The sequence below is a fragment of the Rattus norvegicus genome, chromosome X, assembly GCF_021556685.1.
Source record: "Rattus norvegicus strain SHRSP/BbbUtx chromosome X, alternate assembly SHRSP_T2T, whole genome shotgun sequence".
NCBI lineage: Eukaryota > Metazoa > Chordata > Mammalia > Rodentia > Muridae > Rattus > Rattus norvegicus.
This window is the reverse complement of record NC_141554.1, coordinates 66,971,076-66,988,238: the sequence shown is the minus strand read 5'-3', so window position 1 is coordinate 66,988,238 and position 17,163 is coordinate 66,971,076. Positions and strand designations below refer to the sequence as shown.

Sequence of the window (17,163 nt, the reverse complement as noted above, 5' to 3'; positions counted from 1 at the left end):
TTTTCATAAAGGCACTTCTCTCATCATTCATTCCTCATGTAATAGCTTAGCCATCTGTATATCAGGTGCTCTCAAAAGACAAATATAAGTGTCACATCTTTCATGTTTTAAAATACTTTCCTTCTCCATTCATAAAAAAGCTGTCTTGTTTTAATACTTGGAAAGATTATCAGTTTCTTATTTTCATAAACTAAAATTTTTATTATATAGGTGGCATTTGGTTTTAAAATAAAATCCGTTTCTCCCTCTCTTCTTCCCCCCCCCCGCCCCCCGCCTCTCTCCACGTGTTCCTGGCCTTTTCTCTTTCTCCCTCTCTCTATGTCCTTCTCTGCCTCTACTCCCTTCTCTACTCCCCTTCCCATGCCCTAAATAAACTCTAGTCTACACTAAAAAAAAAAAAAAATTAAAATAAAATCCATGGACATACATATAACCTCTTAAAAACAGTGGTCTGGTTGGGGATTTAGCTCAGTGGTAGAGCGCTTGCCTAGGAAGCGCAAGGCCCTGGGTTCGATCCCCAGCTCCGAAAAAAAAAAAGAACCAAAAAAAAAAAAAAAACAGTGGTCTGAATCTTTAGTTGGCCATTTCTTCCTTTTACACTTTTCAATTTAGTATAATTGTGTGTGTGTGTGTGTGTGTGTGTGTGTGTGTGTGTGTATCCCCACAGTTAAGAAAGGACGAAATATGACAAAGGATTAATTCTGATTGTGGTTCCTTAAAGATGTTGAAACAGCTAGTCATTAGAACAGAGTAAAAATGATTTCTTCTCAAAATATTATATGATCTATTTATTAAATAAGCAAATTTAATAGAACTTGTTTTTCTTACCTATAATTTTGAGAAGTGAAATGAACCTGCAATGTACTAGGCATTTCCCTATTATTAAAGGGAATATAATTAATTACTAGTTCTAATTAAAAAATGTGTGATTTCAAGTATCTACCAAAACTGGCTACAGTCTAAATCTTAAGTTCTTAAGCAATAAATTTAAGATACTGTCAGCTATTTCATGTTTTCAATAGTCCTGGTGATCAAACTCAAGGCCACACATATGCTAGGCAAGTTCTCTTCTACTAAGCTATGAAATAATTTTTAATGCCTAATATATTTCCGCCAAACCAAAGAAAATGTTCTGTATTAATATTTCTTTTCTTTTTTTTTTTCAGAGCTGGGAACCGAACCCAGGGCCTTGTGCTTGCTAGGCAAGCGCTCTACCACTGAGCTAAATCCCCAACCCCTGTATTAATATTTCAATGTGTGACTCTGAGCCACACTCCTTTAGATGCTTTTTTCCTTAAAGGAAACATTAGCTGTATGAACAGATACTTCTGACCCTTTTTACATCAAAAAAATGCTAACCTAAGTCTCAGAATGATGGGTGTAAAAAGTATCATGTGCAACCTTATATATTGGTTGTAAATTTCATCCTCACTTCTCTACCATGAGCCAATCTTTTAAAGTGAAAATCTAAAAATAAAGCACTACCATGGGGCTAATGCTAAAACAGATCTTATCTTTTAGAAACCACAACGGCTATTCCACTTAATTTTGGGGTTTTGGTGGTGGTAGTGATTCGCTAGTTCTACGAGATAGGGTCATACTATATAACCTTGGCTGGCCTGGAACTATGTAGTTTAGTCTGATCTTGAACTTGTAAGAAATCTTACCTCAGCTTCCCAGGTGCTAGGAAGTGGCACCATAGATAGCTAGTTCATTTGATAAAAATTTTGATTTTTAGTAAAATTTGGGGTAGTCTTTATGTGTTATACTGGAAAGCTACCATGTCAGAGTCTTTATGAAATGTTCAATGATAAAGAACTAGCCTGGCATTCATAAGGCCTCAAAACATTTTCGCTCTCGGAAGCGGAAAATATTCAGGATTAGAACTAAAACCTATACTTATGTGAAATGAAAGACTAGATGCACCCAACCACAGTGGTGCATGCCTTTAAGGGAGGCAGAGGCAGGTGGATATCTGTGAGTTCAGGTCCAACCTGGTCTACAGAACAAGGACTACCAAAGCTACACCTGTCTCAAAAAAAGCTAAAAGTAAAGTGCCTTTTATTAAAACCGTTGTCCTAAAAAAAGACTACAATGATGGAATAATAAATTCCAATTAGATGTGGAACCTTTCAAGTAGCAGGACTGCGATTGCTCAGCTCTTGGAATCAAAGAGAGGGGTTGGTTCCAGGACTTTATTCTGATGCTCCCATCTCTTAAAATAGTAGAGTTGAGGCTTAGTGGGCACTCATGATCCAGCATGCTTTAAACCATCTCTGGATTGCTTTAACTTCTTTACAACTTCAGTATGACAGAACACTGTCAAAAACAGTGCACAAAGGTAGGAAATTATTTAAAAGCAGTTCTTAATATTTGAGTAGCTACCAGATTAAAGATTAAATGACCTGAAAGTTAAAAATAGAAATAAAGTTAATAAGTTTTTTAAGGCTGTTTTCTTTCTCCTTTTTAAAAAAGATTTATTTATTATGTACACAGTGTTCTGCCTGCATATATGCCTGCCTGCCAGAAGAGGGCACCAGATCTCATTACAGATGGGTGTGAGCCACCGCGTAAATGGTTGCTGGGAATTGAACTTAGGACCTCTGGAAGAGCAGCCAGTGCTCTTAATCACTGAGCCATCTCTCCAGCCCAAGTTAACAGTTTTTACTGAAATTGTACTAATATTTAAATAGCACAAATAAGTTCTAGAGCTCTTAACTTATAAGAGATATTTTCCTACTTACAGAAATATTCTCTACTAAATAAATATTTTATTTATAAATATAGTAAAGCAAAAAAGCCAAATAAAAGGTTTAATCAGAAAACAACTTCTCAATGAGTCATGAAGTCGTGCTGACTTAGGGAAATGTTTCATTTTTTGTAACAGTTTAAAAATTAATACTTCAAACCAGGTACTGGTGGCACATACCTTTAATCCCAGAATTCCAGTGGCAGAGGCAGGTGGATCTCTTGAGCTGGAGACCAGTTTGGTCTACAGAGGGAGTTCTAAGACAAAACTCAATACAAAAAAAATAAGTAAGACTTCAAGGCCTAAAATATAAACATTCCCCTTACTCCTAATCTTTTCTCCAGTCATTTTGACATTTGACCTGTTTTTTTAAATTCTCAGAGTAATGGAGATGAACCCAGAGGTGCCTCCACAATAACGTGCTCTCTACACGTCCAGTCCCCTTTAATCCTTTCATTTTTCTATCATCTCTTCCAATTTATTAAAAAGGGTTACTTCTCTTACACATCAGCAAAGAGGTCCTTATTCTCTGTATTTTGTTTCATCTTTCTTATTGAAAAAGGAAACAAGGGCTGGAGAGATGGCTCAGTGGTTAAGAGCACTGACTGTTCTTCTGGAGGTCCTGAGTTCAATTCCCATCAACTACATGGTGGCTCACAACCATCTGTAATGGGATCTGATGCCCTCTTCTGGTGTATCTGAAGACAGCTACAGTGTACTCGTTTAAATAAAATAAATCTATTTTAAAAGGGGGGGGGTAGGGAGACACTGAAATGTTTTTTTGTTGTTGTTGTTGTTGAAAACAGTGTCTCATGTTGCCTTGACTGACCTAGCACTCACTGAGATCTGCCTGCCTCTACCTCTGCCTCTGCCTCTAGAGTGCTACAATTAAAGGTATGTACCCCATGCCTGGCCCAAGCATCAACTTTCAAACTCAGTTTTCAAAAGATTCCTGTCTACTTACTACACCTGCTAACACACTGCTTTTCTCAAGGCTCTAACAGCAGTCAACATCTAGGCTTCTGACATTCTTGAAGAAACTGTGAGTCCAACTGAAACCAAGTTAGAGGTAGAGAAAAAGCACTGTATAAACAGCAGACTTTAAAGCCTAAAAAGCAGGGCTGGAGAGATGGCTCAGAGGTTAAGAGCACTGTCTGTTCTTCCAGAGGTCCTGAGTTCAATTCCCAGCAACCACATGGTGGCTCACAACCACCTATGATCTGGTGCCCTCTTCTGGCCTGTAGTTGCATACATGTAGGCAGAAAGCTGTATGATGTGTACATAATAAATAAGTTTTAAAAAAAGAAAAAGAAAAGCCTAAAAAGCACTATGGGTTATTTTTTTCAAACTGCATATGGGTTAATTCCAAGCATCTAAGACTATGGGGGCCTGGGAGTAAGGATGAACATAAAGGAGACTGATGTAAGTGAGAAAACTCACTTAACATTGGCCTAGTTCCCAAAAGAAAATCCACCCATTTTTGGCTTTACTCAAAGGTCTAAATGAGCTAACTGTTCATTTAAGCAATTTCAAGTTCTAGCTCCATAAATGCTATTTAATATCTGAAGATGATTTTAAACTTTTTCAAGCACAACTCAAGCTTATCAGAAATTCTAGTCAAATGTCCAATTTTTTCCTTTAAAAATATTTTTACAGGATTGTAGAAATGGCTCCATAGGTAAGAGCACTTGATATGAAAGCACAAGAGTCTGAATTCAAATCCCCCAGCACCCATGTAAAAGCTCAATATGGCCAGCATTGGGGGTCGGAGAAAAGCTGGTTCCAGGAGCTCAGTGGTCATGGCAAGCTTTAAGTTTAGCAAGAGAGTCTGTCTCAAAACCTAAGGTGGAAAGTGATAGAAGACTTCTGACATCCTCCCTCTTGCCTCTATGTGCTGTACAAAGACATCCTACATAATATACAAGCACATAATACACATGTGCACATACTATATATATATATATATGTATACATATATATATATATATACACATACACACACACATAGATTATTGTCAACTACAATGCAGTTTCTTATGTATTTCTAAAATTGTGGTGGTTACAGGGAAATTTCTACTTATTCTAGCTCTAATTGAAGTCATTAGATACATACATGAAGGGAATCCAGAGAGCAAGAATAACATCTTTACTTTATTACATGGGCTGTATTTCAGTTAGTGAAAATATCATACCCTAAGCATGAGATCAAGAACAGTGTTAACAGTCCACTGTGAATGCTGTGTAGATCACCTACACTGATGGAGAAACTGTGGAGGATTAGTGTTTAGTGGAAAACACTGACAGCTACTACATTCAAAGGTATACTTCAGATACTCAAACTCATCCTTGAATTCTACCAGTTTCTAGGTAATTTCAGGATGCTGTTTAGCCTTGTTTTAAAATGTTGCTTTGATTTTTGAGTGTGTATGCTTACATGCATGTGGAGACCAGAGATCAACTTTGAATGCCATTCTTATGGCATTGTCTACCTGTTTTTGAGACAGCATTTCTCACTGGCCTAAAATTGGCAAATTAGGCTAGGCTGGCTGGCCAGCAAGTACCCAGGGTTCTGCCTCCTATGTATTCAGATTATAAATATGTAACATCAAAGCAGGCTTTTTTATTTCTCCCCTCCCCCCATGGTTCTGGGAATCAAACTTGGGTCCTTATGCTTGCATAGCATATTACCAATTGAGCCATTTTCCCAGACACCAAAATAGAAGTTTATTATTGTTGTTTGGCTTAGGTTTGTTGTTTGTTTGTTTGTTTGTTGAGATAGGGTCTCACTATGTAGCTCTGGCTGTCCTGAAACTATGTAGACCAAGCTGGCCTTAAAATCATATAGATCTGCCTGACTCTGCCTCTAAGTACTGGTCTTAAAGGGGTACCCACCATATCTGGCTCAAATTGTAGCTTTTAATTCTACATAAGCATTATGACACAGGCCTGTAATTTCATCATTCAGAAAGCCCAGACAGGAGGATTGCCACAAGTTAATCCATCCTGGGCTAGAATGAGATCCTGTCTTAAAACATCAAAGTGTTAGAGAGCTTTTCTGAAGCATTATTTGCACTAATTCTCGAATTAATTTTCAGTAATAACGATATAGTTTAAACTATCAAAATTGCCAGAGTAGTAAACACTCTATCACATGTATGTGTGGGTGTGCGTGCCATTGTATGTAGGTAAAGGCCAGAGGACAACACTCTCTTTCTACCATGTAAGGCCCAGGGATTGAACTCAAGTCATCAGGCTTGGCAGCAAGTACCTTTACCCACTGAACCATCTTGCCAAATTAGTAGTTTTAAACTTTTATAAAAATAAAGATTTATTAAGTCTAAATATATTACCAGTGATAGAAAAGTATTATTCTAAGTTTATATATACAACAAATATACATTATGGCCTTTTATCCTTAAAATAGTAGCTGTGCACTTTAAAAACTATAGGGACTCACCATACAGCCCAGTGGTAGAGAGATGTGCTAGCACACAAAAATTTTTTTGAATTTTATATAAATCCAATTTTAGGGTAAAACAGTGAATTATGCTTAACCAACAAGAAAAAAAAGCACACTACAGAGTCTGAATATCATGAGGTAGTTCATAAAACAAAGTACTTAAAATAAGCATGATGGGTTTACTTCAAGCAGAATACATCTAAACAGTCTGCTTCCTTAATAAACAGCCACTCAAATTAACTCTAAAACTCTAAATAAAAAGCTGGACTAGCCTGGTTTTCTATCTTCATAGAATGTAATAATTTTGAAGTTAATTTCTATTAATATGGTATTAAGAGGGCCAACAGCATGCTGAGCTTTACCTTATGAACATGTATAACTTATAAGGACATTCCAGGTTCAAAAATGTTAAAATAAGGACTTGCATTTGCCTAGCATGTGGAAGGCCCTGGCTCACTCCCAGCACCACCAAAATAAAAAATGTTAACATGGCACTAGACTATTTTTTCATTATTTTCTGGTTTTTTGAAACAAGATCCTACACTGTAGCTCAGGATGGCCTCAAACTCAAGGCAATCCTCCTGCCTTAGCCTTCCAAGTACTAGACTCACAGGAATGAGCCACCTATGTCACTATGTTTTTAAAAAAAGTAACAAATGTGTTTCTAATCAATAATTTAACAATTTTATTACCAATAAGGTCTTTTGTATGAAGTGTTATTTTGCCAAAATGCATTTACTTAATAATTTATTCTATCTATTTATGTATGTGTGAGCATGTGCATGCCATGGCATTTGCAAAGGTCAGAAAACAACTTTAAGAAGTCAGTTCTCGGGGTTGGGGATTTAGCTCAGTGGTAGAGCGCTTGCGCTAGGAAGCGCAAGGCCCTGGGTTCGGTCCCCAGCTCCGAAAAATAGAAAAGAAAAAAAAAAAAAAAAAGAAGTCAGTTCTCTCCTTCCACCATCTAGGTCCCCGGGATGGAACCCAGGTTGTCAACCATCTGATAAGCCCAATATTGTTTCTTGTTTGTTTTTTTAAAGCAGGGCATGGTGGCACATGTCCTTGCCATCCAGAAGTAGAGGCAGGCAGATATCTAAGTTCTATGCCAGCCTGGTCTACAGAGCAAGTTCCAGGACAGACAGGGCTATACAGAGAAACCCTGTCTTGAAAAAATAAGAAAGAAAAAAGAAAAAGAAAACAACCAAAAGCCAGCCAAGTACAGTGGGTCACAATTGTAATGGTAACCCTTAGGAAGCTCAGGTGGGAGGACAGACTCAAGTTCCAGCCTAGCCTAGGCTATAAGGTGATTTCCAGCCAAGCCTGGGCTGCCAAATGAGACTCCGCCAAAAAACAAAGTTAAGGGGTTGGGGATTTAGCTCAGTGGTAGAGCGCTTGCCTAGCAAACACAAGGCCCTGGGTTCGGTCCTCAGCTCAAAACAAAACACAAAAAACAAAAAACAAAGTTAAAACAGAGCATAGTTTAAATGCTTTAAATCTTTACTGAAATTCATTGTGATAAGAGGCCTTATCTTTGCTAATGGATGCAAAGGCCATCAAAGCTAATAAAAAATATACGCCAAAGATATATGCTTAAATTAAAACTGAAATTACAATTTAGTTTCAAAACTAAGGATCTGATACAGACAAAAACAAGTATAATCATAATCTAAACAACTATATTTTAAAAAGACAAGCTCTAACTTGGAATGTAGCTCAGTAGTGGAGTGCCACTTATAATACATGAAGACCTGGGTCCAACCCCGACCCAGCATCATAAAAATTTAAATTAAAAAAAAGATTGTGAAATTCTTAATTTAATTATATAGTTAAAAAAGGATGCTTTCATACCTTATATTCTTTCAGGATTATGAATTTCTTACTTTTTGTTGTTGTTGTTGTTCATGCTAGCACTTTAGGATTTCAAAATTCTATTAATAACTTCTAAATGACCCAAGGTGAATCAGCATGCATTATCCACCTCCAGGGACTCTCATTAGTCTAGCAGCTTTAAGAAAGATCCTGAAATGAGAAGTAAGCAGACCTGGATTCCAGTCTGGACAGTGCCACTTGATCTGGAATAATATTCCTAACCTTTCTGAACCTGATTTCTTCCCTATAAAATGGAGATAATATTTGGACTCTATCTATAAGGAAAGCATTTATTTAGTGCACAACTTGGTACAACACACGTATGTATATGCCCACGCAAAATACCATGTATGTTTGTCTATGTGTCTATATGTTATACAGTGCTCCAGAAACAGTACAAAGGCCTTTGAGGAACTCAGGGAATCTGGAAGCCACAGCACAGATTGAAGCAGTATGTTGAGCTGAGAAAAATTCAGAAGAGATTACAGAAAATAATGCAGTAGAATAAACCTAGTGATTTTAACACAGCTAGAGGGCATCATTCAAATTCCTGAGACAGATTGGATGGGGTGGAGCTCTTCTTCCCTGAGAAACAGAATGAATACCTCTTTCCCTTCTAAGATGCCATCACCCAGATCTGAAAGCTACTGTCCCTGGAACAGGCTCCTCCCCAAAGCTTTGTATAGGTGCTTACATTCCAGAAGACAGAAAAAGGATCCTGAAAAAAACATGCTCTATTCATTAACTACTCCATAAAATCTTTAGGTCTGGGAGTTCTTTAACACTTACTATATATAGCCACAACCAAAAGGTGAGAATTAGGAAGAAGGGTTTAAATATGTGAAAAAGGCTGTTTACTATATGCCTATTCAGAATTGTCAATGAAAACTCACTTCCTGAATATTAGAGCAGTATTCTACTATAAAAATATAATCCAAATGACAAATGCAAGCCAAAAGATGCAATTTTACATGCCCCATTTTTAAAAGCACAAAAGGTGAAATTTTTTTTATTTAATTCAATATACCCAAAGGACAATTTCAATATGTAATCAATCTCAAAATCATTTAAATTTGAGGATATAGTTCACTACTGGAGCACCTAGCTAGCATCCATAAGGTCCTGGGTTTAATCTTTAGTTCCAAAATAAATCTGAGATAATTGCCATTCTTCTTGTTGCCTTTTAAAAAGGATTCATTTATTTTATGTATATGGGTATTTTGCCTGCGTGCACTTATATGTGCACCACATGCATGTCTGGTACCACAAATCCCTTGGCACTGGCATTAGAGTCAGTTGTGAGCTGCCATGTGGATGCTGGAAACTGAACCCAGATCCTCTAGAAGAGCACTCATTCCTCTTCACCACTGAGCCAGTTCTCCAGCCCCCTTTCTGTTGTCTTACTCTTTGAACACTGGAGCTCAAGTCACAGTTACACACTAATTTAGATGGTGCTAGAAACTGAATACAGCATATGCTAAGCTTATACTCTACTATTCAGCTACAGACTGAAATCTCAGGTTGAATTTTTTATTAAGAAGGAATCTCAACTTTAACACTTCATAGTTTTAACTCCAAAAATAAACTGAAGGAAGTATTCTTTTTTTTTTCTTTGGTTTTTCAAGATAGGGTTCCTCTGTGTGTACCACTGGCTATTCTGGACCTGGTTATTCAGGCCTCTGTAGAGCAGGCTGGCTTCCAACTCAAAGATCCTCCTGCCTCTGCTTCCCAAATGTTGGGACTAAAGGTGTGTGCCACCACTGCCTGCTATTATTTTACTTTTTTTAAGGGAGAGAAATTTTATTACTATAAAAGGAACTTAACATAAAATAAATTAAATAATTTTTTTGATTTTAGTCACAGAAATGAGCTGCTTGGTGTTACAATACAAAAAGAGTGGTGATTGGCAATTTCTAAGCCTGATTTGAGCAACTAAGTGGTTTTCCAAGTTTTTAATCTGATATTACAATGTTTTCCTGTAATTGTTCCTGAAAAACCATGATGTTAAAATGTAGATGTATTGGGTTGGGGATTTAGCTCAGTGGTAGAGCGCTTGCCTAGCAATCGCAAGGCCCTGGGTTCGGTCCCCAGCTCCGAAAAAAAAAAAAAAGAGAAAAAAAATGTAGATGTATTAATAGGAAACAAGGGGTATAAAGAAACTAAGTAAACAACAACACAAGGAAAGAATCAAATATATCTAGAATACATCCAGCATGTGAAACACTGAGACAATGAATGAATGAGTAGTCTGGTCTTTCTCAAAAAAAAAAAAAAAAAAAAAAAAGGTGGGGCTGCTGTGGATTAAGACAGCTTAAATAAACAAGATGGCCAAAAGCAATGCATAAATACTGGGTTTTGGAGGCCAACTCCAAAAACCTGAATATGCATTAGCAATTTGATGATGGGCCTTACTGTTATTGCCCCTACGGTAAAAATAGGATTGTATTTAAATAAGAAAAGTCCTTAATCATAGGAGAAACACAGTAAGTATTTAAGAGTGAGATATTTGTGTTTACAACTTATTTTCAAAAGCTAGAAAAATATGGCAAATGTAACAGTAACGGTTTTTTTAATCTAGGCAACAGCTATACACTATACAGGTATTCATTACACTATTCATTCAACTTTTAATGTTTGAACATCCTTACAACAAACAAGAAAAAGGAGAAACAATTCAAAATTAAAACAAAGACAAGCAAATGTACTGTGCAAACCTTGATTAAATTTTAGTTCATGAAAAGCAACTAAAAAAGATACCTTTGAAATGACAGAAAATGGCCTAGATGTACATGCTATTAAAGAAATATTGTTCTTCCTCTTGGGTATGACAATACTATTGTGGTTATGTAGGACGATATCCTTAATCTTGGGGAATGAGAGCTGAAGCTTTTAGGGATGATAGTCACAATGACTACAACATTCTTTGAACCAGTTCTGGGAGGAAGAAAGGACACATAATAAAGACCATACAATCTCTACCTATCTAGCAAACATGTTAACAACTATTAACTCACATGGTATGTTTGTTTTGGAATGATAGTTCTATTCTTTCAGCTTTTCTGTATGCTTACCTAACTCTGGAAGAGAAAGTTGAAAACATGTAAGAGCTAAACTAAGAGAGTATTACTATCCCCTGCTGGATGTGGCATGTACATGTAACCTCTACACTTAATAAGACTGAGGCTGGAAGACGCACTCAGCATGAGGCCAGACTGGGCTCTACAACATGATTAAGCCCAGCCTGGGATAGAGTAAAAGCCTTATTTGAAGAAAAGAAAATGGTCTTGTTTGAGACTTGCAATGTTTTGAATACAAGAAAAATATATGGATACTATTTTTTAAAACTTGAAATAGAAGATATATGATGTCTAAAATCTTACACAGTCTCTCTATAAAGCCTTAGCTACAGTTTCAGGAATTTGCTGTGTAGATCAGGCTGGCCTCTGCCTAAGTGCAGGGAACAAAGGCATATACCATTTTATCTAAATTATTTGCCAACCAAATTCTCTATAACAGTTTACTTTCTAAAGTTATATTTCTAGAGATAAGGCCTCTGATCTACATAACTGAAGTGCATCTCAACATTTAAAAAGCTACAAATTGGTTTGTTAAACTTAAATCTCACAAACTATCATTAAGGCAAGGTTACTCAAGTAGAAGTGAAATATTTTGATTACAAAAACTGAAAATTTGCTTTCTCCTCCAGCCGAGCAAAATGCCCAAAGAAGGCCAAGGGAAAGAAGGCACCCCACCCCCACCTCCCATGCCGTCATCAAGAAATAGGTTAAAAAGGTGGTCAGTCCTTTGTTTGAGAAAAGGCCTAAGAACTTTGGCATTGGGCAGGACATCCAGCCCAAAAGAGATCTCACACGCTTCGTCAAATGGCCCCGCTACATCAGGCTGCAGCGGCAAAGAGCCATCCTCTATAAGCGGCTCAAAGTACCTCCTGCCATCAACCAGTTCACCCAGGCTCTGGACAGACAAACAGCAACTCAGCTGCTTAAGCTTGCCCACAAGTACAGGCCAGAGACAAAGCAAGAGAAGAAGCAAAGGCTGCTGGCCCGAGCTGAGAAGAAAGCTGCTGACAAAGGGGTCATCCCAGCTAAGAGACCACCTGTCCTCCGAGCAGGGGTCAATACAGTCACCACCTTGGTGGAGAACAAGAAGGCTCAGCTGGTGGTGATTGGCCATGATGTAGACCCCACTGAGCTGGTGGTTTTCCTGCCTGCCCTTTGTCGAAAGATGGGGGTGCCCTACTGCATCATCAAGGGAAAGGCCAGGTTGGGGGACCTGGTCCACAGGAAGACGTGCGCCACTGTTGCCTTCACACAGGTGAACTAGGAAGTCAAGGTGCTCTGGCTAAGCTGGTGGAAGCTATTAGGACCAATTATAATGACAGATGTGACGAGATCTGCCGCCACTGGGGAGGCAACGTCCTGGGTCCTAAGTCTGTGGCTCGCATTGCCAAGCTGGAAAAGGCAAAGGCTAAAGAACTCGCCACTAAACTGGGTTAGATGTACACTAAGTTTTCTGTGCATAAATATAATTATAAAATTATTTTCAAAAAAAAATAAAAATTTTTCTCCTCAATGGTGTCTTAAGTTTTCTAAAAAAGTAGTCCAGAAGGAAGCCTTAATTACATTTTTATGATAAAGCCAAATGCCTAGCCAATGGTAATAACCACTGTTATGTTGTAGGTGCAAAAGGAAATCAGTGAGTTCAACTGTTAAGCAACTACCCAATAGCATTTTAGCCACTGTTAACAACTGCCTGTCTTGAACACTGATAACTGAAATGTAGACTAGCCTAGCAGTTCTGCATTTACAAATTAATTGCTATCAATTAACCATTATACTGTCCCACAAGAGAAGAAATTTTATTTTCAATTTCACAAATCTTTCTACTTCTATCTAGACTGAAACTGGGGGACAATGTGCCCTGTTTTAGTGGTGAGAAAGCATCTAGATTTAATGTATAAAGACAAACATGAATCCCCAGGGAAAGAGCAATAACAACAATAGTAAAGGTAGAAAAAATCAAAACCTCAACAGCAAATGGTTTACACAGTTGATGTGGGATGGCTCTTACTGAACAAAAGCAAGTAAAAGTTTAGTTTCAATTATTTGTCATATTAATAAATTGTGAGAATAAAGATAAAATTCCATTAAATTGAGTTTTCTATTAAAGATGATAATGAGATTTCATAGCAGTTCAGAAGAAAAAAAAACATGTCAGGCTGCTGAATGTTAGTTAAAGGCACAAATTTGTTTATTTTTAAAATGGCATAATCAAACTGTTTTTTCCATAAGATCCGGTAACTAAAGCTGAGTGCTTTAGCATGAAGGGTATCTGTCAACCAAGTTTTGTGTGCTTTCTAGAAAGAAGGAAAGATGCAAGAAGTAAACAGAGTCCCAGAGGTAACCATGTGATTAGAAACCAATTAAGTTAAGCAATTACTGAAGCTGCTCTCTCTCCTTTGGGCAAGAATAGATCACAAGTAAGACTCTGATATAAAAATGAAGGTGCTTTTATGCAAAAAAAGGCCAAGGCTGTTTTAAAGAAAGTATTTTAAAAAGAAATGTATATGATAGAATGTACACAGAAATGCTTTATGAATGTACATAAACAATTTATGGTCTACTAGTTTAGAAATGCCAAAATGTTTTTAGACATATAACTTGTTTTCATGATTAACCTTATTATTCACAGTAAAATGGGGAACAGATATAGGCAAGAGTATATAGAAGACTATCACTCTGTGGCCTACTGTTTATCAAGAGCTATTTATTTTATGTGCCCGTACTGCATTTTAAGTAAGAAAATGCATTTAATGTATATGTACCATGCAAAACTATAAAAATCTTCAATGCTAATTCTAGCATGGATCATTTAAATTAACTTTTAAAAATAATCTAGCCCACTTGACATTAAGAAAAGCTAAAGTAAATTTGTAATATTTGTATCACATTATAATCTAACCTTAAACGTACTTGTAAAGTTGAACTATTCTACTACCTACCTGGTTTATCCTTTACCCACAAAATGGATTTTTAAAATTCCTAAATGCATAAGATATAACAAAATAATCATCTTATATATAAAATATTCTTATAAGCTACTCCTTTTTTGACTCCTGACCAACTCTGGGAATCTTATCTATAAAGACATCTGCTTTAATTAAATTGAGGAGTCCTGTCTACTGCTTTCAAATGCACCAACCTTCTCAAAAACGCTGGATGGAGTCATCAGACAAAACCTGATGTTCTGAATGATGGTATCTGTGTGTCTCCACCGTCGTCTATCATGTCGCAGCCAAGACTGCACAGCCTCGTACAGCTCTATTTCTGGAAACCTGCTCAGATGATCATTATCCAAATAAGACATGAGCTTCTCAAAGCTCAGATAAGACAGGAAGTCAGGCCTGGACATGAGTGGCACGAAGTTGTCTAGCAGAAAGGCATCCAGCTTCTCCCTGACTCCCTCGATGTTAACACCAAAATCATCTAACAGTCTCATAATTTCCGCACAATTTTCTAAGCAGATTTTGGCTAAGAGAAAAGAGCAGCAGAATTTCACCACTTCTATAAGCTGAACATACATTGCTGCCTGAAGGATTTCATGAACAGTATTCATACTTAGTTCTATAGTTCCATAATACATAAACTGAAGAACGTGGCTGAAACCAGTAGCTGTTAGACCCTTCAAATGAATTTTGTCCTGATCTCGTTCCCTCATATCTGCTGTGAACATAATTCTGAAGTAATCACTCTGGGTGGCCAGGAGGGCTTTATGGGCCTGGAACTGATGGTCTTCAATAACCAGAGTGACATCAAGAAGCAATCCCTCCTCATACAGTGCTCTGAACCCAGCAGAGACACTGGTGTCATGGATGGAGGAACAGAATCCTTCCACGTCCCCTGCCATGAATCACCTGAAAAAGAGTAATTAAAAAACAGTATTAATCATGACCATATATAGGGAAGGTATTATTAATAGTTATAACCGTTTTATAATATATTAGATCTACTAGCAAAGTCCTAAGTATATAAATGTTTAAAGAGAAGATAAGACAACCTTCCATGAAAGTTTCCAAGCTAATGTTTTGGCTTCCTACCTGGGAAAGAGACTCTACTAAAGACAGATCTATTAAAAAATAGTGATAACCTGTAAACTTATAAACAATATCTACTTATCTGAATTTATACAATTCATCAAATACTTTCATGTTTCAAAATTAGGAATACAAAAGATTTCATAAGCAAACACTTAAAGAAAAGCCAACAAATAGGGGGAAAAAAACCAAAAATCTCAAAAATGCCTAGAAATTGCATCCCAAAGAAAATAATTGGATAAACATGCCAAGTTATACAGATAAACTTCTTCCTAGCACTATGTATAGTAAACCATTATAAAGTATCTGACACAGCAGCATGCATCTGCACTTCCAGCTATAGGAGAAACCGAAAGAGAAAAAAAAAATCACTTGAATCCAGAGTTCCAGGCTAGCCTATGAATGATGAAGGAGGGAGAAAAGAAGAAGGGAAATGGTTGGAGGAATAGAAGGAAGGTGATAAACAAAGCTTGCTGAGAATTCAAAGTCAGCCCTAGTTACAGAGCAAGTTCCAGAAAAGTTCCTGAACTACATAGACAAACATTCCTTATCTACAAAAAAAAAAATAGCCAAAAGTTTAACACTTATGGGGCATGTGGAACATACCTATAAAATAATCCAAGCACTCAAGAAGCTAAGGCAGGAGGACTGCAATAAGTTCCACGCAAGCCAGGGCTACATAACAAGACACTCTAAAACAAAAAGGTTTGACACAGATTATAAATAAATGGTACAGCCTAATGGTAGATTAGTAATAACAGGTAAGACTGGTGATAGCAATCTGCCTAGTCTAACAAAGGATGTTTATTAGATGTTACCACAATATGCTGAGTATACCTTCAAAAATCAAATACATATGTATTTGTTCAGATGAGAAAAAGTCTGGAAGAAGATACCAAAATGATAAACCTAGGTAATGAGTTGTAAGAACACTTCTTTTATACTTACCTGATTAATCTCATTTTTAAAAAACAGATGAATACTTTTTTTATATTTACAGTATGTCATTTTAAAAGAAAGTTTAAAAATGTCTACATAGTTAAGAAATGAAACTAAAACAGTACAAATAAAAGTAGATCCAGGAGGCTGGGCATGAAGGCAATCTTTAAATCCAACACTAAGTAAGGTACAAGCAAGTGTATTTCTCTGAGTTCAAGGCCTTATCTACATAGCAAGTTTCAGGCTAGCTAGGGACATAGCTCAGAAGTAGAGTGTGTATTTAGTATGCAGCCCTGCCTGGGTTCAATTGTGAGCATCACAAAAATATAAATAAGAAAAATAAATTAGGTCGAAATAAGGCAAAACTAAACTTAGTCTAATCTATTTATGAATTGAAGCAATTTTCTTTTTCCCCCTAACACCCATCTCAGGCCATCTTCTATCTTGTTCTTTCTTTGCATGCTCACATAGTTCCTAGCTTCCTCTCTAATGATCTCTCCATTCCAGGATGCCCTCAAAATTCCTTCCAACATGTCCTGTGAAACCTTGCTTCATTATATACAAATTTCATTACACGTATATGTTGGTCCAAAGTTCCTTCTCCATCCCCATTTAAATTGAACATTTTTTCTCAAATTCCCACTTTACAGACATCCTGCTTCTATTCTTACCTTCATTATTCTAAGAAAAATACTCTTTCAAGGCATACAGATACTTCTAATCCTTTCCTTAACTTTTGACCACCCTTTTCCTAAAAAAATCTTGGGCCTTTAGTAAGATAAAAATCCATCTTCTATTCGCTCGTTACACATTTCTTGATCATTGGCTCTCCCATCTAACTGGCACCTAGCTGAGTTATATGCACCTATTCAGCATTCACAAAAGACAACCCCACACACACTGAATCACAGCCCCCAGTATCTCTCAACTCCTGTAAACTATCCTTATTCCACTGCAAACCTTTAGACTGCCTTCATCCAGAATTAGTCTACATCTGAAATTCAAACTATCAACTTCATAATAAACACTGCTCCT

General features: G+C 36.9%; 1 protein-coding gene across 25 annotated transcripts in view; it reads right to left on the bottom strand.

Moving 5' to 3' along the window:
* The window catches only part of Klhl15 (kelch-like family member 15), a 55,175-nt gene that overhangs the window by 24,623 nt on the left and 13,389 nt on the right, over positions 1 to 17,163 (bottom strand). For 13 of the 25 annotated variants that reach the window (XM_087599807.1, XM_087599812.1, XM_087599810.1 and 10 more), the window contains 1 exon segment: positions 14,298 to 15,009. In XM_087599807.1, the coding sequence (XP_087455933.1) occupies positions 14,298 to 15,002 (705 nt within the window). In that variant the 5' untranslated portion in view covers positions 15,003 to 15,009. 25 annotated transcript variants of the gene reach the window in all.